A 26,869-nucleotide genomic window follows, 5' to 3' on the forward strand; every position below is an offset into this window, starting at 1 on the left:
GTTATTTAGAGAATATTTTTCTCTGCACGCGCTCCAGCTGAGCAGCTACATCCACTGTGCTCTGGATCAGCTGATCGGTGCTCAGGTGACGTTAGATCTTCACATTTTGAACTCTTTCATAGCCTACAAAGTGCAGCCAAACACCAGACTGAAGAGAGAGGAACAGCAGCAGCAGCTCCTCTGTGGCGCTGCAGACAGGCTGCAGGTGAACCGATGTGAGAGCAGAGTGCCGTCTTTTTTTAAGTTTATTAGCGCCTTTGTTACAGATGATACATGTCTATGTGCATGTGCATATGAGAATTGATTTTGAAACGAATCAGACACCCAAAGATTCACATCCCTACAGATCAGGCTTTTGAAAAGAGAGTATACAATGGAAACGCAAAGCTGACAATATCCGACCTGAGCCGATCCATAAATGGTAAATGGTAAATGGTCTGTATTTATATAGCGCTTTTCCATCTGAACGATACCCATAGCGCTTTACAGTACACATCACATTCACCCATTCACACACACATTCACACACTGATGACGGAAGCTGCCATGCAAGGCGCGAACCACGACCCATCAGAGGCAAGGTGGGTAAAGGTGTCTTGCCCAAGGACACTACGGCAGCAACCGGGACAGAGCGGGATTCGAACCGCTCTACCACCTGAGCCACTGCCGCCCCAAACTGGCCATACTGTGCCATACCGTACTGACAGTGGAAACAAGGCTTATGTTACTTCCCTGCATGGGTCGGATCACCGCCCCGCCCCGCTGCAACTGGAAAGCTCTGTCGCCCTTGCTCTTTAGGTTGGTTCACTCATTTTCTCATTCACTCAATTACTCATCAAATCCACTCATTCAATGTGAGTTTTTACCTGTGAAGTGAAGCAGCAGGAAAATCCACCTGAGCTCAGCCGTCATGTTTCTGTCTCTGTCTCACTTGCTGTCAAAGTGAGTGAAGTCGTTTAGTCTGAGATCAACTCAGCCTCCACTTCCTGTGAAGAGAGACGTGTCACTTCCTGTTGTTGCCATGACTACATGTCCTGTTTTTAAAGTTAAACATGAGACACTTTCAGTCACTTCATGTTAATGATGCTTATCTCAAATCAACAAGATGGCACTGCATCTGTGACACAAGACGAGTCTGACCGCATGAAAAAGAGAGGAAGGACTGTGGCTCAGAGGAGTGTTTCCATCGAAGTCAGGCGGAAGTGTTCTGCTGAGAACGAACACAGACACACACACACACACACACACACACACACACACCTGAGACAAATGTTGTCGTTGTCACAAATGAACACGTTTATTCATGTAGCCCTGAACAAAAAAAGAGATTTTGGTTACTTCAGCACAAACCAGTGATACAACTTAAACAACAGTAAAACAAAATTCATTGAACAGGCCTCTGACTGGAGGATCTCTGCACTCGTGTGGTTTAATAATCAAAGTTGAACATCAGTAAAGTGGGAGCCAGAGCTGCAGCTACAGGAGGTTTAGTCTCTCTCCTCAGGGTTATTCTCTATCAGATCAGTGTGTCCAACAGAGTAGAGTAAGCTGTCCTCGACACCGACGTTCTCCACACGTGACGTACGACCAGTCACGGTAGACTGTCGCACCCTACTTGTATTCATGTGTCAGTTCCATGTCACTGCTGAAAATAAGTTAAGTATCACACATTTTGTTTTAGTCCAACTGAAACTGCATCATGTCCAAGATGAAGCTGCAGCAGAGTGAAGAACACAAAGACAACAACTCCTCTTCTTCTCCGGCCATGTGAAGCTGTGTCTTCATCAGCTGCCAGCAGAGAGCAGCTTCTCCTCAGCCCTTCATCGCCGACTCACCGCCACCGCTCTGTTCCTTCGTCAAACTGTTTACAACTGTTAACATCAATTCCAAGTTGCTGAAATTCTAAACACACCCAAACATTAAGTTCATCAACACGTTGAAGGTAGAAGAGGAACGTGTGAAGTTGCCAGGATGAAAGTAAAAATCAAAATCTAGTGAAAAGCTCAGTTAGGGCGCTTTCACACCTGCAGTTGTTCCGATTCCTGTTTTGTGTACATTATTAAAAGGCCAAGACGACACGCTGCTGATGCTCCATTATGTTTTTGGGGCAGTTGCCCGTGGTCCTCCTCCTCCGGTTGCCAGGTAACCAGTCAATTTGTTCCGATGCATGTGTCGGTTACGTTTTCACTACAAACGAACCGCTCCAGGGCTCGGATGGAAACGATCTATGACGTAACGCTCCCTGTTTCGGAACAAATGGTCAGGTGTGAAAGCGCCCTTAATCTCATTTAGTCCAAGTTCTTTTGTGATTTGACAGAAAACAAGACGACGGTTTAAAAAAAACAAAGTGCAGCAAAATCCCAAACAGAAAAAAAACAGGAGAACATGAAGCTGAAGGATGAAAAGCAGCCGAACGTCACAGAACTGGATCATGCTTCCAATCTTATTGGAGGTGTTAATCTTGAGACGTATTTCACTGGAACATAACTGAGTGATTTCCTTAGAGTTATAGTTTGATTGGTTGAGTTTTCTGATGCATCTGCTCTTACATGTCATCTACATGTATTTTTGCATGCCTCTTTACGTCGGACAGCCGAGAGAACTTTTCCCCGCAGGTGTCGCAGGTGTACGGTTTCTCTCCGGTGTGCTGCCTCATGTGAGCTTTCATAACCGACTTGTAGGTGAACTCCTTCCTACAGATGTTGCAGGTGTACGGTTTCTCGCCTGTGTGAATCCTCATGTGGACTTTCAGATTGCCCCTACGTCCAAAACTCTTCCCGCATGTTCCGCAGGTATAGGGTTTCTCACCCGTGTGAGTTCTGATGTGGTCCCTCAGCGCCGCCATGCAAAAATGTCTCTTCCCACACGTTTCACAACTGTATTGTTTCCCACCTGTGTGGGTTCGAATGTGGACGAACAAGTCCATTTTACTGGTCAAAGTCTCCCCACATATTTTGCACATGTACGGGTTCTCACCTCCGTGCATTCTCATGTGGATCTTCAAGTTCCCTTTCTTTCTAAATCTCTTCTTACATATGTCACAGGTGTACGGTTTCGCACCTTTATGTGTTTTCAGGTGTTGAATCAGTTGATACTTGTACTTAAAGGTTTGTTGACAGAAGTCACACGTCAGAGCCTTTTTATCTGTGAGGCGTTTGTGGGTGTACGGTCTCTCTCCTGTGTGCACCATCAAATGAGACTTCAGAACCGACCTGTAGGCGAACTTCTCGCTACAGAAGTCGCAGGTGTACGGTTTCTCTCCTGTGTGCTGCCTCATATGAGCTTTCATAACCGACTTGTAGGTGAACTCCTTCCTACAGATGTTGCAGGTGTACGGTTTCTCGCCTGTGTGAATCCTCATGTGGACTTTCAGATTGCCCCTACGTCCAAAACTCTTCCCGCATGTTCCGCAGGTATAGGGTTTCTCACCCGTGTGAGTTCTGACGTGGTCTCTCAGCGCCGACATGCTACAATGTCCCTTCCCACATGTTTCACAACAGAATGGTTTCTCACCTGTGTGGGTTCTAATGTGGAATAACAAACCCATTTTACTGGTCAAAGTCTTCCCACATACTTGGCAAGTGTACGGGTCCTCATTTGTGTGCGTTCTCATGTGGATCCTCAAGTTCCCTTTCTTTCTGAAACTTCTCCCACATGTTTCACAGGAGTATGGTTTCTCACCTTTATGTATTTTGAGATGTTGAATCAGTTGATATTTGTACTTAAAGGTTTGTTGACAGTAGTCACATGTTGGAGCCTTTTTGCCTGTGGGACGTTCAGGGTCTCTGTTGGACTCATCGTCTTCATTGTCATCTCTGTTGTGACTGTGACGTCTCGACTCTGAGTCTCCGGTTTGTCCCGAGTCCACATGTTGGCTTCCCTCTTCATCTGAGCTGTCAGCTCCAGTTGAGATGTGAAAGAGGAGCTGATGGTCACTGTCTGGTTCTAGTTCTGGTTCTGGTTCTGGTTCACTGTGGTCAAGTAGCACAGGATCAGGAGTCCACATCCAGGTGTGGGTCTCCTCCTTGAGTACAAGCTGCTCTCCCTCCTGACCGCTGCACAGGTCCAGCAATTCCTCTTTGATCTGTGCTGGTTCTGGCTCTGGCTCTGGTTCTGGCTCTGGTTCTGGTTCCACTTGGTCCAGACTGGAGTTACTCTGCTGGTTCCAAAGCTGCTGCTCAGTGAGAACCTCCTCCCTCTTACGGACATGTTGCAGTGGAAGCTCTGGAGAAACAAACAGACACAAAGAGGAGTCAGACAACTTCAGATTCAAGAACTGAGTGAAAGGTTGAGTTGCTGTTGTCTTTGCAGATTCTCAGTCTTCCAGGTCCCGGTGGTCGTCAACAGCTAAAGTTGAAGGAAACTGGACTGTTCTGTTCAGTTCTCGAAGACGTTTCACCTGAAAGACTTCTTCGGTTCTAAAACTGAAGTGTGAGTCCCAGGTATTTAAGCTGCAGTGGAGATGACACCTTGGGGGCGTTAGCAAACCCATCAGGGTCATTAGGGTCACTTGGGTTAGAGTCTCGGATGGGCTCTCTAGACTGTGATATAACTTACTGGGAACTCTGGGGTAATTTTACAGGCTGTGTCTCCACAGCAGGAACCACCCCTGAAGAACCATCTCCCGGAACTTTTACAGGGGCTAAACAAGTCCCTGCCTTGGGGTAGGTACTTGTATACTCAAAGAGGGATGTGATGCCAACGCCTCAAGAGTCCGGGGTCCTACTCTGCAGTGGAGACATAGTGGCCAAGTGAGAGGACGATCCTCTAAAGTTCCTGCCTTCTATTTTTATCTGGAATTTCCCCAGCGGAAACTCAGCTGTAGGTTGTAGGTTAAGGAGAAGGGACTCTGTTTTGAGGATGCTAACTGTCAGGGAGATTTTCTACTGTTGTGGCTCAGACTCCTTAATGTTGGCGAGATTTATTGAAGGACACTTGACTGGGAACAACAGAGGGATCTTCAGGACACATCAGTCCGAATGTAAGTTTGATGCTACCTCAGTTCTATTGGACTGATGCCCAGGATCGGTACATTTGCAGATTTATGTCAACTAAACTATCTCTGAAAAACGAATCAATGTCTATCCAGATCAAAGATCAAGCGCTACTAGGCACAAATAGAAGCTGTGTGCTCATTGTTAATTACCATACCAAAGTCTCTAGACTTGGGGTATGTCTCATCCTACACTCCGAAGAGTACTGGAGGAGTTCAGATCACTAATCTAGGGATACCTTAACCTCAGTGTTGATTGGATACAGTATATACTTCACACTGTGCCCTCAACCTACAGGTTGTTTGTAGCTTGTTAGTAGCGGAAGCTCCTCTTCCCGGTTCGTCAAATTTGGACGACCCAGGGTCTGTCCTCTTCCCAGTTCGTCCAACTACAAAACAAGCTAGAAATATAGACTTATTTAATTTTTTTCGGAACAATTTTGCATTTCGGGGCTTCAATACAAGACGGACATTACATACGAGCAGCATGGACGTATTTGGATGTTTTTTGGTGTGTCTTTTTGTTACGAAGACAGTTGGTATCCATTTGCAACCGTTATATGGACATGCACTGCTACGCTGAGACCCCCTGTAACTCAGAGAAGCCACGGAGGACTCTGAAACTTCTCCCAGCCCTTAGTCCACATGAGGGGGAGGAGATAATGAGGGAAATTTCAATTTTGGGTGAACTATCCCTTTAACAACCCCCAGAATCGTCGCGTTAACGCCCCCAGGTGTTCATCTCATCAACACACCAGTCTCAATGCTGAAGAAGTCCTTCAGGTGAACTGAACAGAGGTCCAGTGGCCTTCAGCTTTAACTCCAAATGACCAAGTTGCTGCTGAATCTTTCACCCTGTCTGAAAAAAACAAACCGTCATTGTTCATGAATCTTCATTTTATTTAATCTTCATCAATTGTGGCAGCAGACAAAACAAAACAAGAGCCACATTAACACTGACTCAGACAAAAGAAATAAGAACCTGAAGCTTCCTCTGAAGGTTTCACTCATAAGGAAAAAACTTCAAATCTCATCATCATCATCATCATCATCATCATCTGTTGTCAGACCAAAACCAGAAGGCTATTGAAATTTATTTTGATTAAATTGAAAATTTAAGAGGCCAATAGAAATAGAAATATATCTACCTGCAGGAGGAACAAGTGTTGTGTCTGTTGGTTCTGGTTTGGGGATTGAGGCAGGTGCACACCTCACTCCATGCTGGCATAGGGAAACAAAGGAGCTCTGACCTGTTTCCCTGCTGGGCTGAAAGTAGCTGGGAGGGGGACAGTTCGTTTTCCCGGAATATCGGCGGCTTATTAGCGGTGTTCTTGCCATTGTTGTTAGTTCTGTTGTTTTGGGTTTTTTTGCCCGGCAAGTGAGCCCCGGTAACGGGCAGAAAAGATCTGGGTATTGCTGCCCACCAGAACTAGTTTTCTGTTTTTCTTGTTCAGGGCTCCAGACTCTGCCCCTAGATGGAGCCATTTTGCAACTAAAATTTGAGACAACGCCAGTAAATTTTTCATCTACTTCATCTACAAACAGTAAATTTGCTTCTTTTTTTTCTTTTTTTAAATAGCCTACTGGTGAAACGTGGAAGGAGCGACTCAAAGTATCTGGAATGTGTGCCAGGCCAGTGTGTGAGGATCATGAATGAAAGGGAAATGCTGTTTGTGTTTTAGTTTAGTTTGTTGTTTTTTGTTGTTTTGTTTTACCGTAAAACTTCAAATAATGGCCGAGTCCCAAATTGCCGCCGGTCCCAATTAACCGCCGGGTGTAGCAAAATATTTTTTATATTAAACGCCCATCCCAAATAAACGCCGGGTCAAACATTGTTTTTCTGGTTGCCAAAAAATATTCTATGCAAATATAGCGGGTGTCTCGAGACATTAAAGACGGCCGAGGACCGACAAGACGCCTCTGGGCTGGTTGCTCCTGCCCGGTCTGTCCACTCCTCTCATCCGCACTTCAGCACCTGTCCTGGGCTGCACAGTGTCGGCTCGGCTCGCGGCTCGGCTCGCTCCTCGTTTTAAATGACTTTACTCCTTTTACAAAGTAGCGTAAACAGCCTACTGTTCTCTGATTACTCATACGCGTATTTAGTTAGGCTATACGTTGCATTGTTATACTTCATTCAATCAACAAAAAAAGGACGGTGGAGCGAGCCAACAGGTGCTGAAGTGTGGGAGAGGAGTGGAGAGACTGGGCGTCCACGGGGTTTTTGCAACTTGCGGCGGATCAAGAAGGGCAGAGGACCGACATGACGGGGGGTCTCAGTCTCCTGGTACCTGTGCGGGAAGAAAAGTGAGCTCCGTTCTCAACCGTCATATGGACATGCAGTGCTGCATGGAGCCCCGCTGTAACTCAGAGAAGCCACGGAGGACTCTGAAACTTCTCCCAGCCCTTAGTCCACATGAGGGGGAGGAGATAATGAGGGAAATTTGAATTTTGGGTGAACCATCCCTTTAAGCAGACACGCACACGATGATCCCAAGAACTGATCCAAGTTGGAACCGGTTTTCGATTCCCATCCCTAGTCACTGTGCTCCTGTTGTTTGGATGAATCTGTGTGCAAACTCTAGGTGTGTTATTTCACCGAGTGTGTTAAGACTTTTGAACTGTTAAGTGTTAAGTGCAGTGTTAAGACTTTTTTTTTTTTTTTTTACCAATGAGCTGTACTGGAAGCAAATTCCACCGGCCTGGCTGTGTGGTCATTAAAAGAATCAATCAATCAAGTGTGCAGCAGAGTGGTTTGTCTTACTGAATCCCTGCCTTGCTAGTGGTAGTAGGGAAGTGAACCGAGGAGGTTAAAATGGGCCTATCAACTGTCAAGCAGAGCATTTGTAATAAAATTGTTTAACTTTATTTTCCGGACTATCATTATTGATGCTAATCACCTGTAGTGGGCTAATCTGTATGAATATCAATTAACTGTGATCATTATTATTAGACTGTACGCTATTTCACATGTTTTAACGGGTTGGGCTTTTAACATTTTAACTGTGCTCCTTTTAAATATAAAAATAGTTGGGCCTATTTTTTTGCACCTATGCACATAGAGCACTTTATTGACCGATTGACCTCACTTGTCTTGTTTTTAATTTATTTATATTTATATATACATACATATTTTTGGTTTGTGCCAAGAGTCAGTGAAACAAAATTTCGTTCTATGCACACTGTTTATTTGAATGACAATAAAGTACCTATTCTATTCTTCTGTTACATTATTTAACTCTGCTACAAAACAACCGTTTAGCCTATTTGGAAACAGTGTTCAGTGACTCACTTCTAATTATCAATACCCTATGTGTGTTTTTTAACCAACACATTCAGTCAATTGGCTCTTGGCTCTCAGTCTTTTTCTCAGTCAGTCTCAGTCTTTTTCTCTTTGAAAGCAGCTTTATTTCTGCCCGATCAGCTCCGCGTGTCTTTTCTGCTTCTTCATCAGTAAACCAGTGAAGGGTTTGATAAATCCAGCCTCAGTCATCATGAATCAGCAAACACGCAGCGGACCGAGGCTTTGTCAAGTCTGTCTTCTGTTCTGTTGGCTGCTGTAGGCTGTTTAATGGAGCAGCACTTTGTGTTTATATAGATTATACATTTATAACAGAGTAGAGACGTGTCGGTTCTGGTCCTGGTTGTGGTTCTGGTTGAGCTCACCTGTCCTGCACCGACAATTAAAGGTAACGAACCTACTGCTATGAATATAGGGATTATGGCAATGGGCCAATTTGACAAAATGTTGAACTATCCCTTTAAAAAGAGTGTGCGTTTTCCTTATCTTAGTTCTCTTTCTTTTCTCCTCCCTTTGTGCCCTTGTACTATTTCTTTATGTGTCTTGCTTTAACGCTAGATGCATTCATAGTCAGTCTATGATGAACACCACTAAGTAGCTATGTCTCCTTTAACATAAAGGGAATAAATAATGTGGTTAAACATAAGAAACTATTATGCTGCTTAAAGAAGGAAAACGCTTTCATAGTCCTGTTAAAAACATCTGAGTCAGGATCCACAGAGGAGGCTTTGTCAAGTCTGTCTTGTGTTTTCTCATTTGCCTCTCATTTGTTTTCTCTTTTTGCGTTGTGTTTCCTCTTTTTGTGTTGTGTTTCCTCTTTTTGTGTTGTGTTTCCTCTTTTTGTGTTGTGTTGCCTCTTTTACTGTCCTGTTTTCTGATTTGCTGTTGTGATTTGCACCTCAGGGCCACCGTAGTTATCCTGGGTCTCTGTTGTGTTGGCTGCTGTAGGCTGTTTAATGGAGCAGCACGTTGTGTTTAGATAGATGCTCCATGTATAACAGAGTAGAGGTTGTAGTAGAGGTGGTGGTGGTGTAGTCAGACTGACCTGTCCGCTGCAGCCGGACCTGAGGCTTCAGCAGCAGCTCCAGCAGTCTGCGCTGCCGCTTCACCTCCTCCTCGTACTCCACGATGCTTCTTTCAAACACGGAGAAGATTTCCTGAGCAGCAGCGGTCAGTCGCTCCGAGACCAGGTCTCTGAGAGAGTCCAGAGGACTCACCATCACCATCTTCATCATCACCGCTGGACCGCACACAGACACACACAGACACACACAGACACACAGCTCCGCTCCGGACCGACACACACACAGCACCGCTCACTTCCGCCAAACGGTGTCTCACTTCCTTTTTTTTTTCTTTTCTTTTTTTTTTGCATTGCTTTATTAACAATTAGCCTATATACAAAACAATGTATACCGTTTTTGCCAGGGGTAATAGTTATATAAATGATAAATGATATAGACTACACAAAGAGTAGGGAAAAAACAATAATAAATAATCAATTAAAAAAGAAATAGGACATAATAAAAAAATGACCGAAATATAGTTTGTTTTTTAATGCCTTTTGTTTACAGTCCATCCATAGTGGTGTTATACTGATATAGTTCTTGCAAACAAGTGTCCAAATTTGCTTAAAAATAAAATTAGTTGTAAAAAAAAAAAAAAAATGAAATGAAATGTCTTTTTCCTTCCATCATCATCACTCACACACACACACACACAACACCGCCCCGCTCACTTCCGCGGCCAAACGGTGTCACCCTGTAAACGCTCCGGCTGCCTGCAGACACCGAGCGGAACGAAAAGGACCGCAGCCTTCAGCCTTCAGCTTTCAGCCTTCAGCCTTCAGCCTGCAGCCTGCAGCTTTCAGTCTTCAGTCTAAACCAGTTCTCAAAAGCTTTTCTACAATTGTGTCACGTTGAGATAGCCTATAGCTACTATACTTAGTTTTTAACTGTGCTGAGTTGTGAGTCTTTTTTGTGTAACGAGCTCTAACAGTCACACAACTGCTCGGAACTTTCCGACTTCCTACTTTTTTTTTCTCTCTCTCAATGAACTTTATTGAGAATGATTCATACAAACAAACAGAGGCGCTCCAATTTTACACATTAGAAACATTTTTATCACAATTTACTATTCACAAGGATATGATCAGTAGCTATAATAATAATAAAAAAAATTGGTAGGTAAATAAATACATAAAATGACATAGGGATAAGAAAAAAGGGATAAAACAGAACAGATTCCTCTTTAAGAAAACTCGTATAGCCTATATCTGTGGATGTGATGCTTGTAAGGGACTTACATTTATCTAAGAAACTCCTCCTTCACTCTATGTTTAGATGTACAAAACTATATTAGAAGGAAAACGGACGGACACACGATCCAGCTGCAAGAAAAGGACTTTTTGTTACTTTGAAGACAATAAGAAGGAAAAAGACTTACTTTCATTTTTATTTTTTTTATTTTTTTTTTTACAACTAATTTTATTTTTAAGCAAATTTGGACACTTGTTTGCAAGAACTATATCAGTATAACACCACTATGGATGGACTGTAAACAAAAGGCATTAAAAAAACAAACTATATTTCGGTCATTTTTTTATTATGTCCTATTGTTTTTTTTAATTGATTATTTATTATTGTTTTTTCCCTACTCTTTGTGTAGTCTATATCATTTATATAACTATTACCCCTGGCAAAAACGGTATACATTGTTTTGTATATAGGCTAATTGTTAATAAAGCAATGCAAAAAAAGAAAAAAAAGGAAGTGAGACACCGTTTGGCGGAAGTGAGCGGTGCTGTGTGTGTGTATGTCCAGAGCGGAGCTGTGTGTGTCTGTGTGTGTGTGTCTGTGTGCGGTCCAGCGGTGATGATGAAGATGGTGATGGTGAGTCCTCTGGACTCTCTCAGAGACCTGGTCTCGGAGCGACTGACCGCTGCTGCTCAGGAAATCTTCTCCGTGTTTGAAAGAAGCATCGTGGAGTACGAGGAGGAGGTGAAGCGGCAGCGCAGACTGCTGGAGCTGCTGCTGAAGCCTCAGGTCCGGCTGCAGCGGACAGGTCAGTCTGACTACTTCTTATGTTTAACCACATTATTTATTCCCTTTATGTTAAAGGAGACATAGCTACTTAGTGGTGTTCATCATAGACTGACTGTGAATGCATCTAGCGTTAAAGCAAGACACATAAAGAAATAGTACAAGGGCACAAAGGGAGGAGAAAAGAAAGAGAAGTAAGATAAGGAAAAAGCGCACTCTTTTTAAAGGGATAGTTCAACATTTTTGTCAAATTGGCCCATTGCCATAATCCCTATAGTCATAGCAGTAGCTTCGTTACCTTTAATTGTCGGTGCAAGCTATTTTTAGAACGGCGGAGCAGAGCCGTGAGCTGCTCAGAGCTACGCTACTAATGGAGGCTCATTATGGGATTTCTTGGTTTCCCTCATCAAATACACAATACAACAACTCCACAACGCTCTGGTGGACAAGTTGTGAGCTGCACATTCACCACGCTATGAGATAATAACACAACGTTACCACACAGAGTTGTTTTAGAGGGAAATACAGAGACTGTTGATGAAAAACTGTCCCTGAAGGCAACACGCATCAGTGGTTTTGCATGAATTTCCCTCTAAAACAACTCTGTGTGGTAACGTTGTGTTATTATCTCATAGCGTGGTGAATAGATTGTCATCTATACCAAATGTTTAAGTTTATTTTAATCGTTTTTTTACAATACAAATGACACACACAAACATTTAATTTCCTACCAATTCAGTGTTACTTTATGGACCAGTATTTGTGCATTTACCCTGTGCAGCAATGTGTACTTTGGTGCCACATCTGCCAATACGGTTGCAACATAATCTTTTTCGGAAAGTAACGGTATTTAGGAATCTTTACGATTAAATAATTGTGGCGTTTAATACCGTGATTAATGGTGAAAACAAGTAATTGTGACATCTCTAGACAGTTGCATCGGGGTCAGACCTTCACCTCCTCCTCGTGTCTGTTTGTTCCTGCAGAGCTTCCACTGCAGCATGTCTCCAAGAGGGAGGAGGAGAGGAGCTCCAGTCCGGACCGGGAGGAACCAGAACCAGAACCAGAACCAGAACCAGAACCGGCACCGGCACCGACACCGGCACCGGTACGGATCAAAGAGGAGCAGCTGGACCAGTGCATCGGTCCGGAGGGAGAGCAGCTCGTACTCAAGCAGGAGACTCAGGAGCAGATGTGGACTCCCGATCCCGATCCCGATCCCGAGCAACACAGTGAACCGAAGCCGACGCCGAGACGCCGCGGTCACAACCGAGTCCCTGAACGCCTCGCGGGTCAAAAGCCTCTGACGTGCTGCACCTGCGGGAAGAGCTTCCGGTACCGGTCGGAGCTGCTGCGACACGCGCGCAGCCACACGGACGAGAAGCCGTACGTCTGCGACCTGTGCGGCCAAGGCTTCAGGCAGAAAGCTCATCTGGTGACGCACCGGCGGAGGCACTCGGCCCACAGAGCCTTCTGCTGCCCGCTGTGCGACAAGCGCTACAAGGACAAGAACAACCTGCTGATCCACAGCAGAAGCCACACGGGCGAGCGGCCGTACGGCTGCAGCGCCTGCGGGAAACGCTACGCCAACTCCCACGTGTTGAGACTCCACATGCGCAGCCACACGGGCGAGCGGCCGTACGTCTGCGGCGCGTGCGGGAAAGGTTTCGCCAGCGCTAACGTCCTAAAGCTGCACGCGAGGACGCACGCGAGCGAGCGGCCGTACGTCTGCGGAACGTGCGGGAAGAGCTTCAAGTTCCTCTCCAGGTTCGCCGCCCACGGCAGAACGCACACGGGCGAGCGGCCGTACGCCTGCGACGCCTGCGGGAAACGGTTCAGATCTCGGCCCAACCTGAAAGTTCACCAGAGGACGCACGTGCAGGAGAGAGGACGAAGACGGGACGAAGCGCACGTCGTTTTACCCGCTTCCAAACCACATGAAAACTCACGGAGGAGGAGAAAGAAACCTGACGAGGGGACGAAGCCACCGGCTATACTCGAAAAAACCACATACTCTCCTGCTAGTACGCACTGACCTGGCCAAAATGCAGTATGTAGTATGTAAACAATAGCAGAATCTGCAGTCTTTTACAATACAAATGACACGCTAACATTCCTACCAATTCAGTGTTACTTTAGATAAATGGACCAGTATCTGTGCGTTTAGTTTTACTTTGGTGCCACATCTGCCGATACGGTTCCAACATCATTTTTTTCGGAAAGTGACAACGGTATTTAGGAATCTTAATGATTAATTATGTGTCGTTTAATACCGCAATTAATTGTGAAACAGAAAGCTCATCTGGTGACGCACCGGCGGAGGCACTCGGCCCACAGAGCCTTCTGCTGCCCGCTGTGCGACAATGTGCGACTATGAATGCATCTAGCGTTAAAGCAAGACACATAAAGAAATAGTACAAGGGCACAAAGGGAGGAGAAAAGAAAGAGAACTAAGATAAGGAAAACGCACACTCTTTTTAAAGGGATAGTTTAACATTTTGTCAAATTGGCCCATTGCCATAATCCCTATAGTCATAGCAGTAGGTTCGTTTCCTTTAATTGTCGGTGCAGGACAGGTCAGTCAACCACCACCACTTTTTTTCGGAAAGTGACGGTAATTATTTAGGAATCTTTACGATTAATTATGTGTCGTTTAATACCGCGATTAATTGTGAAAACAAACAGAAAGCTCATCTGGTGACGCACCGGCGGAGGCACTCGGCCCACAGAGCCTTCTGCTGCCCGCTGTGCGACAAGCGCTACAAGGACAAGAACAACCTGCTGATCCACGGCAGAAGCCACACGGGCGAGCGGCCGTACGGCTGCGACGCCTGCGGGAAACGGTTCAGATCTCGGCCCGGTCTGAAAGTTCACCAGAGGAAGACGCACGCTGCAGCGGCCGCCGGACGAAGCGCTTTAACTTTAGCTTCCAAACCACATGAAAACTCACAGAGGAGGAGAAAGAAACCTGACGAGGGGACGAAGTCACCGGCTGTACTCGAAAAAACCACATACTCTCCTGCTAGTATGTACTGACCTGGCCAAAATGCAGTATGCAGTATGCAAACAAAAGCAGAATCTGCAGTATGTGAAAAATTTTACATCTACATTGTGTACTGTATCCCACAATGCAATTCGTATCTATGTTATATAACTTGATAAAATAAAATAAACTTGATGCAGACTGATGTGTTGATAGTAAAACATGTATTTATTGATGTAAATGTGGTGGTTTGTGTCCGTAGCTCCAGAGCCCCGAGGCAGCGCTGCTCTTCTGTCCAGTACACACAGGAAGCTTCAGACAAACTCAGGTTCTGTTCAACCTGTGATAAGAAGTTCTGGTGCCAGGCGCACAAAACCTTATAAAGAAAGAAAAATCTTCTTAAAGGGATAGTTCACCCAAAATTGAATTTGGGTCATGTGGACTAAGGGCTGGGAGAAGTTTCAGAGTCCTCCGTGGCTTCTCTGAGTTACAGGGGGTCTCGGCGTAGCAGTGCATGTCCATATGACGGTTGTCAATGGATACCAACTGTCTTCGTAACAAAAAGACAGTCCCTCCAGGAATTCGCGATGTTGCGATCGCAACAATTAACGCAAATTCAGCCAATCCCCGCACATTTTTGCGATCTTGCAATTTTGTACAATCACCGCAACTTTTCCGCAAATTGGACCAATTGTCGGTGCTTTCCGCGAGTTCCACAGCAGAGAGTAGCGAGTCTGGACGGAGCGGTGGTTGAAAGTGAGTCCACGGAGGAACGGCGTGGCTGGGCTGACGGCAAGAAACTTGATACAACAATGTGCACAAAGTGATAAGTAAAGGAACACAAGCTGAGTTGAACGTGTTGAGTGTGTGAGTTGTCCTGGTTGACCACCTGAGGCTGTGCCCCCCCCGCAGCACTCGCCGAGGGGGAATCCAGTGAGTGCGCCACTGCAGGGCCGGAGCGGAGCAGCCGGCGGCCAGGTGCCCCTTCCCCCATCCTAGGGGGCCCTGGCCCTGGACTTGAGTAGCCACCCTCCCCTTTTTATTCAAAGACTGGACTGTGTTAATGGCATTTTAAAACAGTTCTTTTACCACGATTTTTAAACAGACATTTTAATTAAAAGTAAAACAACTTTCAACTCAAATTTTCCTGTGCCTTTCTTAACAAGTGGAAAATTGCTGGTATAACAGGACCTCACATTATTCAAAATTTTCAATTTTCCTTTGATTTTTAATTATTCAGAACAAAACTGCAACTTTTTTTTTGCAACTTTCGCTGTCTCCCGCAATTTAATCGCAACAAAAGCGCTTAAAACATCGCAACATTCACTGCAATTTTTTCAAAATGTGGCCGCAAAATCAGGCATTTTAGGCCGCAACAATCACAAAAAAAGCCCGCGAAATCCTGGAGGGACTGAAAAGACACATATAGACCCACATATAGACTTATTTAATTTTTTTCGGGACAATTTCTCATGTCGGGGCTTCAATACAAGAGGGACATTACAGACGAGCAGCATGGAGGTATTTGGATGTTTTTTTCAGTCTCATGCAGACTGATTGTGTTTATTATACAGATTAAAATGTAACACTGGTTAAATTTAAACTCCTCCTCCACTGGGTCAGTGATGTGGCCTGAGATGGTCCTGGTCCTCCTCCTCATCATCATCATCACATCCTCATTGTGTGTTCACTACAGGATGTTAAATGTTCACTTCCACTCATTATCATAGAATTAAATTGTTCAACAAAAGAAAAGGGGAAAAAGAAAAGTGCTTTTATTATGTTCCAACATCTGGAGCGTTCACATCTGGTTCTGTAACAGCTGCATTAGTGACAGTGACATTCTGCTTTTTACTTCCTGTTCTCACCTGAACAAGTAGCTGATGTGCAACTTTTGCAAATGATTCATATTTTTTTATTGTCAAACCACAAAAAAAAAAAAAGTAACAGTGGAGCCGTCCTGGGTTTCTTCTTTTATTTTGAAGGCTACAGGTGAGTTTCCGGTGCAACGCCGCGAGTGGCCGCTGGGGGGCAGCAGCGGCATCAAGGTGGAGGGAGGGGGCGGGGCCACAGCCAGGTATGAGGATCTTTTTCTTTCTTTCTTTTCTTTTTTTCCAACTTTATTTAGGTGAGGATCCGTCTGATGGGACTTTACAGGAAGTTACCGAGGTGAGGTGAACTCGTGGAGCTGCAGAGTGTGTGTCTGTCTGTGTGTAGTCTATATGCATGTGTGTGTGTGTGGTGCAGCGGTGATGAAGATGGTGATGGTGAGTCCTCTGGACTCTCTCAGAGACCTGGTCTCGGAGCGACTGACCGCTGCTGCTCAGGAAATCTTCTCCGTGTTTGAAAGAAGCATCGTGGAGTACGAGGAGGAGGTGAAGCGGCAGCGCAGACTGCTGGAGCTGCTGCTGAAGCCTCAGGTCCGGCTGCAGCGGACAGGTCAGTCTGACTACACCACCACCACCACCACACAGGGACAGAGCTCATTTCATTTCATTTCGATTTAGTTGAGTTTATAATTTAGTTGAGTTTATTATTTGTATAGCACTTTTCGCAGACAAGTGTCACAAAGTGCTTTACACAGTCAGAGAGTCAGAAAGACAGTTGTGTATCCAGATAATGGACACATGAATAAAGACAGTTGTAATGCATAGGCTACACTTTATACAAAAGCACAACCACAAAATAAAAGAGACATTTCAAGAACAACCAGATGCAAGGGGAAATAGACTTTAGTCAAATGCTTTTCTGAACAGATGAGTTTTGAGTTGTTTTCTGAAAGTGTCAATGGATTTATTTCATTCATGTAGCCTATACATTCTCACATAGTTGCACATATTTACATAATGTACATTTTCACCATGAATGAAAAGGAGCAGGATGAAGAAAACTTATAGTAGTTGTTACAATTTCATTGGCCTACTTCAACACCAATATTATTCTCTGTTTAAAAATATTAAGAACGATGAAACATAGTAATGACAAAAGACACTTGAGTAAGAGTACAAATACTACTGTTCAAAATGTATTTTTAAAAGTAAGAGTAAGAGTAAATGTCTTATTTTTCACATCAATGAATGACTATATTCTTTTCTAAATGAATTTAAAGACCCCTAAAGAGGCATTTTAAAATGTGTAGAAATGCTCTGCTATGACTATTCTTTGATTAAAATTGCTCACCCACACAAAGTTGTTTAAAATAACTCTCCAAGACACTAAAAACACGTCCATTATTATTTCTCCCTCATTGAAAAATTCATCTTCTATCAACTAAGGAGCTTTTAACTCTTGTTAGTGAGAATGAACTCTTTGAAATTCACTCCGTTACTGTCCACCACTGACAGTGACTCTGACCCCGCTGGGTGAGGCTGGGTGAGGCTGCGTGTTGCCTCAGTTCAATAACTAACCTGATAAAACACCAAAAACAAAGCTTGTGTTGTGCTATTTTATGTTATGTTATTACATAAAATAAAAGATGATACCAAGGCTAAAGGTTTATTATAATAATCATAATAATATTATCCATCATAAATGGGGATGTCACTATCACAGATTTTCTTGGTACGATTATTGTCAGAGAAATAGAATAGAATATACTTTATTAATCCCTTGCAGGAAATTCTTCCGTCACAGCGCTCCAGTGTACAAAGGTAAAGAATATTATAGCAGAATAATACAATACAACAACTTAAAATAGGAGAAAAAGATAAATTACAATTTAAATATTACAAAAATTACAAATACAAATAATCACAGTGTTACGATCATCACAATTATTATGCATCAATACATTTCACAACACTATGAATGTGTAAAATCAAATATAGTCAAAATATAATTACATCTAATCTCTTAAGCTGCTCTAAACAATATCCCTGTACCCTATAGATACTGTGTTAATATGACAAGGACAATACAGTCTCTAAGTCTAATGCAGACCGGTTTCTCCAGCTCAGTGACGCTGGAATCAAACCAGACTTAGATTCTTCAAATAGTTTCACTCCTCGAGACAAATATATCAACACATCAGATGTTATCAGAGCAGTTTGGCGAGTGTTGACAGGTGCACTTACACACCTTTCACCTGCACTAATGTAACGATGTGAAGAGGTGTCAGGTCCACAGTGGACTCACCTGTAAACTGAACTTTGCTCTGCAGCCACAGAGGTTGGTTACCTGTCGTCCCTCAGGAAGAACAGGCCGGACAAGTTTATTTTTAAAGCTCATTGTTTCCATTTTGGCCCTTTCCCATCAACACGACTCCACTCCAAACCAAGGAGTCAGACATTACGCTGTACTATCTCCTTCTATCTAGGGATGTGCACGGTTACCCGAGTACCCGGGTACCCGAGTAGGCAATCTGCTACTCGGTTATGAATTTATTACCCGGTAGGATTAAAGAAACGTCACGTTAGAACAACAGTCTAGTGTCGGATCAAACTACATCATCAGGCCGTGGTTCGGCTTTTTGTCGTGTTCAACAGTTTCGGATCAAGCAGCAACGTGATTTTCTGCTGTGTAAAAGCGTTTTTGGATCGAGCCTCGGACTTTCAAACCTTTTACAATAATCTGTGGTGGTTCCCTCGGAGACGACAGGTGTCATCAAGTCTGGTAGAAAATCTGCTGCTTTCAGTTTACAAACATTCAGAAACCTTCCCAGTTATTTCCTGAGACGATGCGAGGCAGAGAGGAGCGAAGGCACCAACATGTAGTGTGGACTAATAAATAAACACCGCTAATGAAAGAAAAACAGTTTTCTCCTCCGAGGCAGCCGCGGCATAAAGATGAACATCTGCCCCGTATGTGCATCTTAAACTCCATCTCTACTCTGATTATCCAGCTGATATTTAGTCTGATGACGCTGTGTGTCAGTGATGTGACTGTCTGACGGACAGAGAGCATTTATGCCCCGGCTGCATGACGTCATTTTATTTTTTATTACAGTATTCGGTTACCCGGGTAACACCAGGTTAGGTTACTCGGTTAGAAAATTATTCTAAATGCCCATCGCTACTTCTAACTACTTTTTCTTACCACTGATTGGAGCTCAGGTGGAAGAGACCAAGAGGACGAGTTGTAGAGAGAGAGACAGAGAAACAGTTTACATGTTAACATAGACAGGGAGACAGTGTCCAGTCTGTCCTATAGTGAAGGACTAAACCACCACGACCTGCTGGACCTGCTGGACCTGCTGGACCTGCTGGACTGGAGGTGGTTGAGCTCCTCTCAGTTTACAGAAACACCAGGAATGTGAAGGTGGAGCAGTGTGACCGCTTCCACTTTGGTGCCGTTGGGTTTTTTTTAGGATCGGTCCCGAGTCAGTATCAGATTCAGTTAAATTCACCTTTATTTAAAGTGTAAAATCACCAAAACATGGTCTCAGAACACTTTACAAGATAACACACACACACACAAAAAGAGAATTAGAGATGATAATTAAGGCCAACATGACAGAATAACAACAACAAACAATAAAATGACGTCATGTCTGATGGACAGAGCGCAGCTGGGGCATAAATGCGCTCTGTCCGTCAGACAGTCGCATCACTGACACAGCGTCGTCAGACTAAATATCAGGTGGATAATAAGAGTAGAGATGGAGTTTAAGATGCACATATGGGGCATATTTTACATGACACTTGAGAAAACGGAATTATTGCCTTATCCGACTATAACTGGACAACTGAGTTCATGTAAACACGTTAGTCCGACTAATATCGGAGTTAGTTCTCCAACTCTGATTCAGACACCCAGATAATTGATTGGAACTGGACTTTCTCCGGCTCATGTATACACCTTAATCAGAGTTTAACTGAACAACACATGTGCTCATGCTCCACACCCCCCTGCACTGGTGTAAGACCCCGGAACAGAAACATCCAAGACAGCCGGTGCCAGAAGCTGTTGTTGTTGTAGCGTTTAGGGCTGCCCCCAAATAGTCGACCAAGCACTGGTCGACCAAAAAAATCATTAGCCGACCAAAATTTCATTGGTCGATTGGTCGCAGGAAAAAAAAACAAAAAACATTTGGAGCCGTGTCTTGTCAAAATTAAGTCAAAATCAATGACTGAACTGTATATGAAAGGCCATGGGGCTTTTATTTTGAAGGGCCAGATACAGGAAGTCGTGACGTGACACTTTTTTGTTAGTCGACTAATCGCCATAAGTGACGACTACTGGTCGACCAACAAAACCTTTGGTCGGGGGCAGCCCTAGTAGCATTACAGCGTTCTTGTCTGCCCCTGGAAATCACCATGACGACGAGCGTGCACCTGATCTGCACAATAAGTAACACGCACATTACGTACGAGATGAACAAAGCTGTTCAGCTGTAGTAGTAGAGGAAAACTCGGCTCGTGCTCCAGTCATCCAAGTCACGAGCTTTGGGAGATTACAAGTGGCATATAATATAATGACTAATATAATGTTCAAACGGCCCAGATGGACCAGCGCCACCGAAATGTTTGTGACTGCTCGAGTCAACGCTCTTCAGTCTGTCTGAAGAAATATCATGTAGAAGTTCATTTGTCGTCTAAACAACTCAGAAAGAGTTGCATTTAGTGCCACACGTTACACGTCACTGCTCTGGAAACACTGACTGGTAGAAGTGTCTTTTAATAAGGAGCTGCTAGACCTACCCCGTCCTTGTTGTTGTTGTCTTGTTGTTGTTACTGGTGATGTTGCTGTCATTGTTGTTGGTATTGTCGCTGTTTGTATTGTTCTTTTCCTGTCTTGTCTTGTGTTTTTAACTGGACCCAGAGTCTGTACTAATAAATTATCTATCATAAAAAATAAACAATAAAACTCTACTACTACAACTATGTATGCGGAAGGACGCTGCACCACTGGTCCTGCTGCATACCTGACGCCGTGTGGCACACCTGAAGCTCTTATTTTTTTACCTGGAATAGTTCCACATTCAGCCATAGAAACACGTAACAGTGTGTTGTTGTTGCCTTCTCTCCTCACCGACAGCCCCATCCCCCCTTGTTTGCATGACAAATAACACTACATTTCTTGGGCGCTACCCTGTATAAAATCACAAAATCCAACTCAACAGACTTGAAAATATAGAAATTGACACCAAGATCAATAAAATAAAAATAAAAACTATACATGTTAATATAAAAAATGGTGATTTATGAGGCTAATTTAGCAGCCATCTTGAAAAATGGCCGCCATCTTGGATTTTCAAATGTCCAATCGGACAAATTTGATCAGAAGCCTCTTGAGAACAAATACACCAAATTTCATGCTTGTATCATAATTTGCACAATTCCACTCAAATTGTGCTTTTACCTGCTCCACTAGACTGCACTCTAACATGCAGTTTTTTTTAATCCTATGGTGTTTTCACACCTGCAGTGTTAGTGCGCTCTAAATTTAGATCGCACTAAATGTGGTCCTGTTTGGGTCAGTGTGAAAGCACATCGCACTCTAATGCACCAAAACTAGTGCGGCCTGAGGAGGTGGTCTGGTCTCGTCTCGGTTCGGCTCCAGCCGAACTCTGGTGCACTAGTTGATGTGTGAAAGCAACCGCACTCTGGTGCGACCCAGCTGCCAGGCCAACTCAACAGGTTTGAGCTAAAAGGGCTCCCGTAGTCGTTGACAACGGGTTAACGTAGCGGGGAGACCGCCCGGTGCTCCGGTCCTACGCAGCTCTGTCCCCACAGACGAAGCAGCAGCAGCAGCGGGGCAGCCGGTCGCTGCGTGTCCGCTGAGTCGCTCAGACACCGACAGGTCGGCGGGTCCGTCCCTCGGGTCCGCGGAGCAGCTGGTTACCGTGGTTACCGAGGTCCGCCCGTGTTTAACGTTTAAAGGGACAACGAGGAGTTTTGTTAAAGCGAAGTGTTTCCACACTACATTTATGAGCCTCCGCGCACCGTAAAATTCTTTTGACCGGCGCAAGACAGACTCATGTTTTCATTCATCAATAATTAAAGTCAGAGGTTCAAAGAGGTTCACATACCACCGTAGTTCCCACCATAAACGGCGATTCAGCTACGTTATTCTCATGACTCGTTGCGAAACTGAAAGTAAAGAAACGCTGGTCGGCTCGCCCAGCATTTCCACCACCACTAATAATAACAAAATAACCATAGAGACAGAACGATATATTTATCGAAAATGGACCATTAACAAGTGTGGGTAGCGGAGATTCATCCACATTAACGTGAGACTTTTTTATAACCGATTAGAAACTCCTCGTTGTCCCTTTAACCGGGAACTAACGGGACCGAGCTGGGTGAACGCAACCGGAAACCAGCCGGAAGTACCAAACTAGAAAAGTAGATCGGAACTATCGTTTGCCAAGAGTTATACATACAAACAATATAGAAATAAATGACCAGAGCTACTAAGAACCGGCTCTTGAGTCTCCATCGTGAAAGTTTTATCAATCAGCGCTTCCAGATTTCAGCCGGTAGTCATGGAGACAGGACGCTCTCCAAGTTTGGTCCCGAGTGACAAAAAGCAGGTGTGAACGCAACCGCACTAACTGAAAAATGAAACAATGTATCATTTTAACATTTGGTGCTGCACCAAACAGGTGTGAAAACACCCTAAGGTTAACCGGGTAATAATTCATAACCGAGTAGCAGATTGCCTACTCCGGTACTCGGGGTAACCGTGCACATCCCTGTTTGTAACTCGTTTAGTTTTCCTGAAACTGACTTCAGTCATGTGTTGTGTTTGTTCCTTGCAGTTCTTCCACTGCAACATGTCTGTAAGAAGAAGAAGAAGGAGGAGGAAGAGGAGGTTCTCACGGAGCAGCAGAGGAACTCCAGTCTGGACCGGGAGAAACCAGAACCAGAACCAGAACCAGCACCAGAACCAGCACAGATCAAAGAGGAGCAGCTGGACCAGTGCAGCGGTCCGCAGGGAGAGCAGCTCACACTCGTCAAGCAGGAGACTCACACCTGGATGTGGACTCCCGATCCCGAGCAGCGGGACCACAATGAACCAGAACCAGAACCAGAACCAGAACCAGAACCAGAACCAGACGGAGATCACCAGCACTTCTCTCTCTCCTCCCCTGCAGCTGAGAGCTCAGAGGAGGAGGGAAGCCGACAGACAGTGATGGCAAGTAACAAGTAACCAAACAAAACTAATTCTCTAGACAGTAGAGACGTGTCGAGCCGAGTCGCGCTGGTGGAAAAGGGCCATAAATAATAATAATAATAAAAAAAACCCTAAAGTGTCTCAATCCACAAGATTATTAATTGGGACTACGAGCATGATCTGTGACACCACAGTTTAGAAGCCAATCCTGGTCCAAAATGTAATGTTCATAAGTGTGATGTGTGAACCTTAAAGCAGAAGTAAGCGAAGCGTTTTGGCTAATGCTGCGTTCCAGGTCGGCTTTTGAAACCGTAAATTACAGCTTCAAGTCACAACTTACGACTTTGTAGCGTTCCAGGCAACCCACTCGTGTTTCTCCGACCTGTTTTACCTGTGAAAGTCACTATAACGGCCACTCGTAACTTCTGACCCGTGAACTCGTACCAGATCGAACTGGTACCACTTCACAGGTCGGAAAAACACGAGTTACGGGTTGCCTTGAACGCACCATAACTTCCTGTCAGCCGACGGAGTTAGCAGCCCCCGCCCTCGTCATGGATCTATTGGTCCTCGTCCCTACGTCACCACATTCAGGCGCATCCCTTGGCTGCACACACAGAGAGGACTGCCCCTTTATGCCGTTCTCTCTCCTCATTGGATAAAGGTTGTAGGATACAAGGAAAGTTTTCTCCTGGGCTCAGAGCAGAGCAGAGTGACTGACAGACCCGTGTTTCAGACCAAACACTCTATAGAAGTGATTGCTGTCAGAAGATACAACTATTTAAGACTTAGATTAACACAAACATTCACCTTACTTCTGCTTTAACTGTTACAATACAAATGCCTACGATTGACCATAGTGAAGAACATTAGGATACATGTTGTGTCCCTAACTTAGGCTGTGAACAATGTCTGTTTAAACAATAACATTGATGAAATGGATTCGTGTGGTTATTTGCTTTGCAGTGAATCGTGCAATGGAAATACTTTTTACTTTTACATGAGTAGATATTTGGATCAGTACTTTCACTTTTATTTAAGTTGTTTTTTACACAGGTACTTTTACTTCTACTCAAGTAAAGAATCCGGGTACTTTTACCATCTCTGCCGACAGGTGGACTCATGTGGAGCGACAGGAGACTCAGAGTCGTCGACGCCGCAGCAGAGACACAGCGGAGGAGTCCCTGAACGCCTCGCGGGTCAAAAGGCTCCTCCTCCTCCTCCTCCTCCTCCTCCTCCTCCTCCTCCTCCTCCTCCTCCTCCTCCGACCTGCGACGCCTGTGGGAAACAGTTTCGGTTCCTGAACAAACTGAAGCAACACCAGAAAACGCACACGGACGAGAAGCCATTCAGCTGCCAGACGTGTCGGACGAGCTTCAAACACCGGCGCAGTCTGCAGGTCGGCCATGAAAATCACTCAGCTTTCGGCGAAATTAGCCATTTTGAAACCAAAATAGATGACCTAACGGAGATGAATTAACGGAACGATATCGCGTTGAAAAGTCAATTTGTGGCTATGGCTCGTATGGGAAACAATAGGTGTGTGTTTGAGTAAAATGAACGTTTGTGTTTCATTCTATAAACTACTGATAACAATTTCTCCCAAAAATTACAACTGGTCAAAATAACAAATAAAGATGCAGTGTTTTCAGATAATCTCAAATAATGCAAAGAAAACAAGTTGAAATTCATTTTTAAACAGACCACTAATGTTTTAATTTAGGAAGAGTTCAGATTAATATCGATGGAAATATCAATTTTAATCTTGCAGCAGCAGTGATTGATTATTTACTGATGCATAATAGTTCTGAGATTTTCTATTAAAATAAAGTCAATAATCAAAAACATTTTTTGTGTTCTCTTTGTATTTGGAAAAGTATCAAAAAACATGTTGGTACTGATACCGGTACCAACATGTTGGTATCGTGACAATAACGTTATATAACATAATGTGACCCTACTTTATTGTGTTACTTTACTGTGTTGTAGTGCTGCTTGAATTTCTTCTCAAAATGCATCAGATTGATGCGTTCAGATAAGAAATATTCAACATTTTCTTACGGGGGAGCATGCCCCCGGACCCCCCTAGAGGGGTCGTATTCAGGGTGTAAAATTAACACCCGCCAAGCGCCAATGGCGGGAAAAAAATTAGTTTATTTCTATAGCTAGCCCCTATAGGGATGCAACAGGATGAACACAACCCTGATGCGAACCGTCAGGGTTCTGTTCTGTCCATCTTGTCAGAGTTTATTGCTCATCATCCCGCTAATTATAAATTGCTGGCAGCGGTGGAACAAGCCTAAATCTGCGCACATAGCAACAGCTGATCACTGGCGATGAAAACTTGAGAGAGACAGAGATCTACCCCGTTGGAAAGGTGAAGGAAGCTCGTATGTGGAAAGACGTCGCCTCTGAGATATAGAATGTGTATTATAGAAGAGAAACACACATTTCAGGACAGAACAGACGTGTCCTGTGATTTTCAGCCTCCTTTTATATTTAACAGAGGAGGGACTAAACCTGACAGTCATTTTCTCAGCTGCCAGGATGTGCAGCTTTTTAAATGTTGCTTAAGTTGGATTTTTATACTAAAAACATAAGGCAATTACTTTTAGTCAAACAAGGCATGATTTTTTCATTTGGCTGTTGAAAAATATGTTTGGCTAGTAAATTCTTTGAGCTCACTAGCCAATGGCCGATGAGGTAAAAAGTTAATTTTACGCCCTGGTCGTATTCTTCTCACCTTTTTTCACCCATGACCCGTTTTCATGTCTGGCAGGTGCACATGAGGAAGCACACGGGGGAGCGGCCGTACTCCTGCAGCACCTGCGGGAAAACCTTCTCCCGGGCCAACGTGCTGACCATCCACCTGAGGATGCACACGGGCGAGACGCCGTACGGCTGCGGCGCCTGCGGGAAGAGATTCACCAACATGTCGGCGCTGACGAAGCACACGAGAGCTCACACGGGGGAGAAGCCGCACGCCTGCGACGTGTGCGGGAAACGCTTCCGGTGCAGCTCCGTGTTGAAGGTGCACAGACGGACTCACACGGGAGAGAAGCCGTTCCCGTGCAGCGCCTGCGGGAAGAGGTACATCTCCAACTCGGCGCTGTCCAGACACGCCGTCAAACACACGGGAGAGAAACTGGTGAACACGCCTGAGGAGAGGATCACGTCACGGGTGAACGCATCAGAGCAGAGTCCCACGTGACAGACACGTACGGATCGATGTGAAGGACTATAGGAGCAGGGTGCGATATGCCGGGGGGATGGTGGGGATTTCCCCCCCTCTGTTTTCGATGTCCCCCCCTCTGGTCATATGGTTACACCCCGCCTTTCCGAAGCCCCGCCTTTCCGACAATAGACTTCCATTCATCGTAATAGAGGGGTTTTCTATTTTTTCTAAAGACCCCGCTACTCCGAAAAGGCTATTGGGGGAAACCCCCAGCGCGCAGTGCGCATTGATCCTTTTTTCCTTTTTGGGGTCAAACGGA

The 26,869-nt window shown here is 44.5% G+C and overlaps 2 protein-coding genes across 2 annotated transcripts; one reads left to right on the plus strand and one right to left on the minus strand.

The window, feature by feature from the left end:
• Nucleotides 1–1,621: 1,621 nt before the first annotated feature.
• Nucleotides 1,622–9,587, minus strand: LOC146961069 (uncharacterized). The gene is made up of 2 exons (XM_085770650.1): nt 9,337–9,587; nt 1,622–4,224 (listed from the first exon to the last, which is right to left on the minus strand). The coding sequence occupies exons 1-2, from the start codon at nt 9,524–9,526 to the stop codon at nt 2,546–2,548; spliced, it is 1,869 nt and encodes a 622-aa protein (XP_085626776.1). The 5' UTR covers nt 9,527–9,587; the 3' UTR covers nt 1,622–2,545.
• Nucleotides 9,588–11,120: 1,533 nt separating this feature from the next.
• LOC146961070 (uncharacterized) lies at nt 11,121–26,586 on the plus strand. The gene is made up of 7 exons (XM_085771652.1): nt 11,121–11,354; nt 12,319–13,208; nt 14,018–14,192; nt 16,563–16,754; nt 23,020–23,396; nt 24,490–24,774; nt 26,155–26,586. Exons 1-7 carry the CDS (start codon nt 11,165–11,167, stop codon nt 26,584–26,586), a joined length of 2,541 nt encoding a protein of 846 aa, XP_085627778.1. The 5' UTR covers nt 11,121–11,164.
• Nucleotides 26,587–26,869: the final 283 nt, after the last annotated feature.

Source organism: Trachurus japonicus, chromosome 24 (assembly GCF_045865225.1).
Source record: "Trachurus japonicus isolate A0001 chromosome 24, Traja_1.0".
Lineage (NCBI taxonomy): Eukaryota > Metazoa > Chordata > Actinopteri > Carangiformes > Carangidae > Trachurus > Trachurus japonicus.

Coding starts and splice junctions, on each gene's coding strand:
- LOC146961069 (XM_085770650.1), bottom strand. CDS start 9,526: ATGATGAAGATGGTGATGGTGAGTCCTCTGGACTCTCTCAGAGACCTG. Junction 4,225..9,336: donor GGTCCGGCTGCAGCGGACAG/GTCAGTCTGACT, acceptor TTGTTTCTCCAG/AGCTTCCACTGCAACATGTC.
- LOC146961070 (XM_085771652.1), top strand. CDS start 11,165: ATGATGAAGATGGTGATGGTGAGTCCTCTGGACTCTCTCAGAGACCTG. Junction 13,209..14,017: donor AAGTTCACCAGAGGACGCAC/GTGCAGGAGAGA, acceptor GAAAACAAACAG/AAAGCTCATCTGGTGACGCA. Junction 16,755..23,019: donor GGTCCGGCTGCAGCGGACAG/GTCAGTCTGACT, acceptor TGTTCCTTGCAG/TTCTTCCACTGCAACATGTC.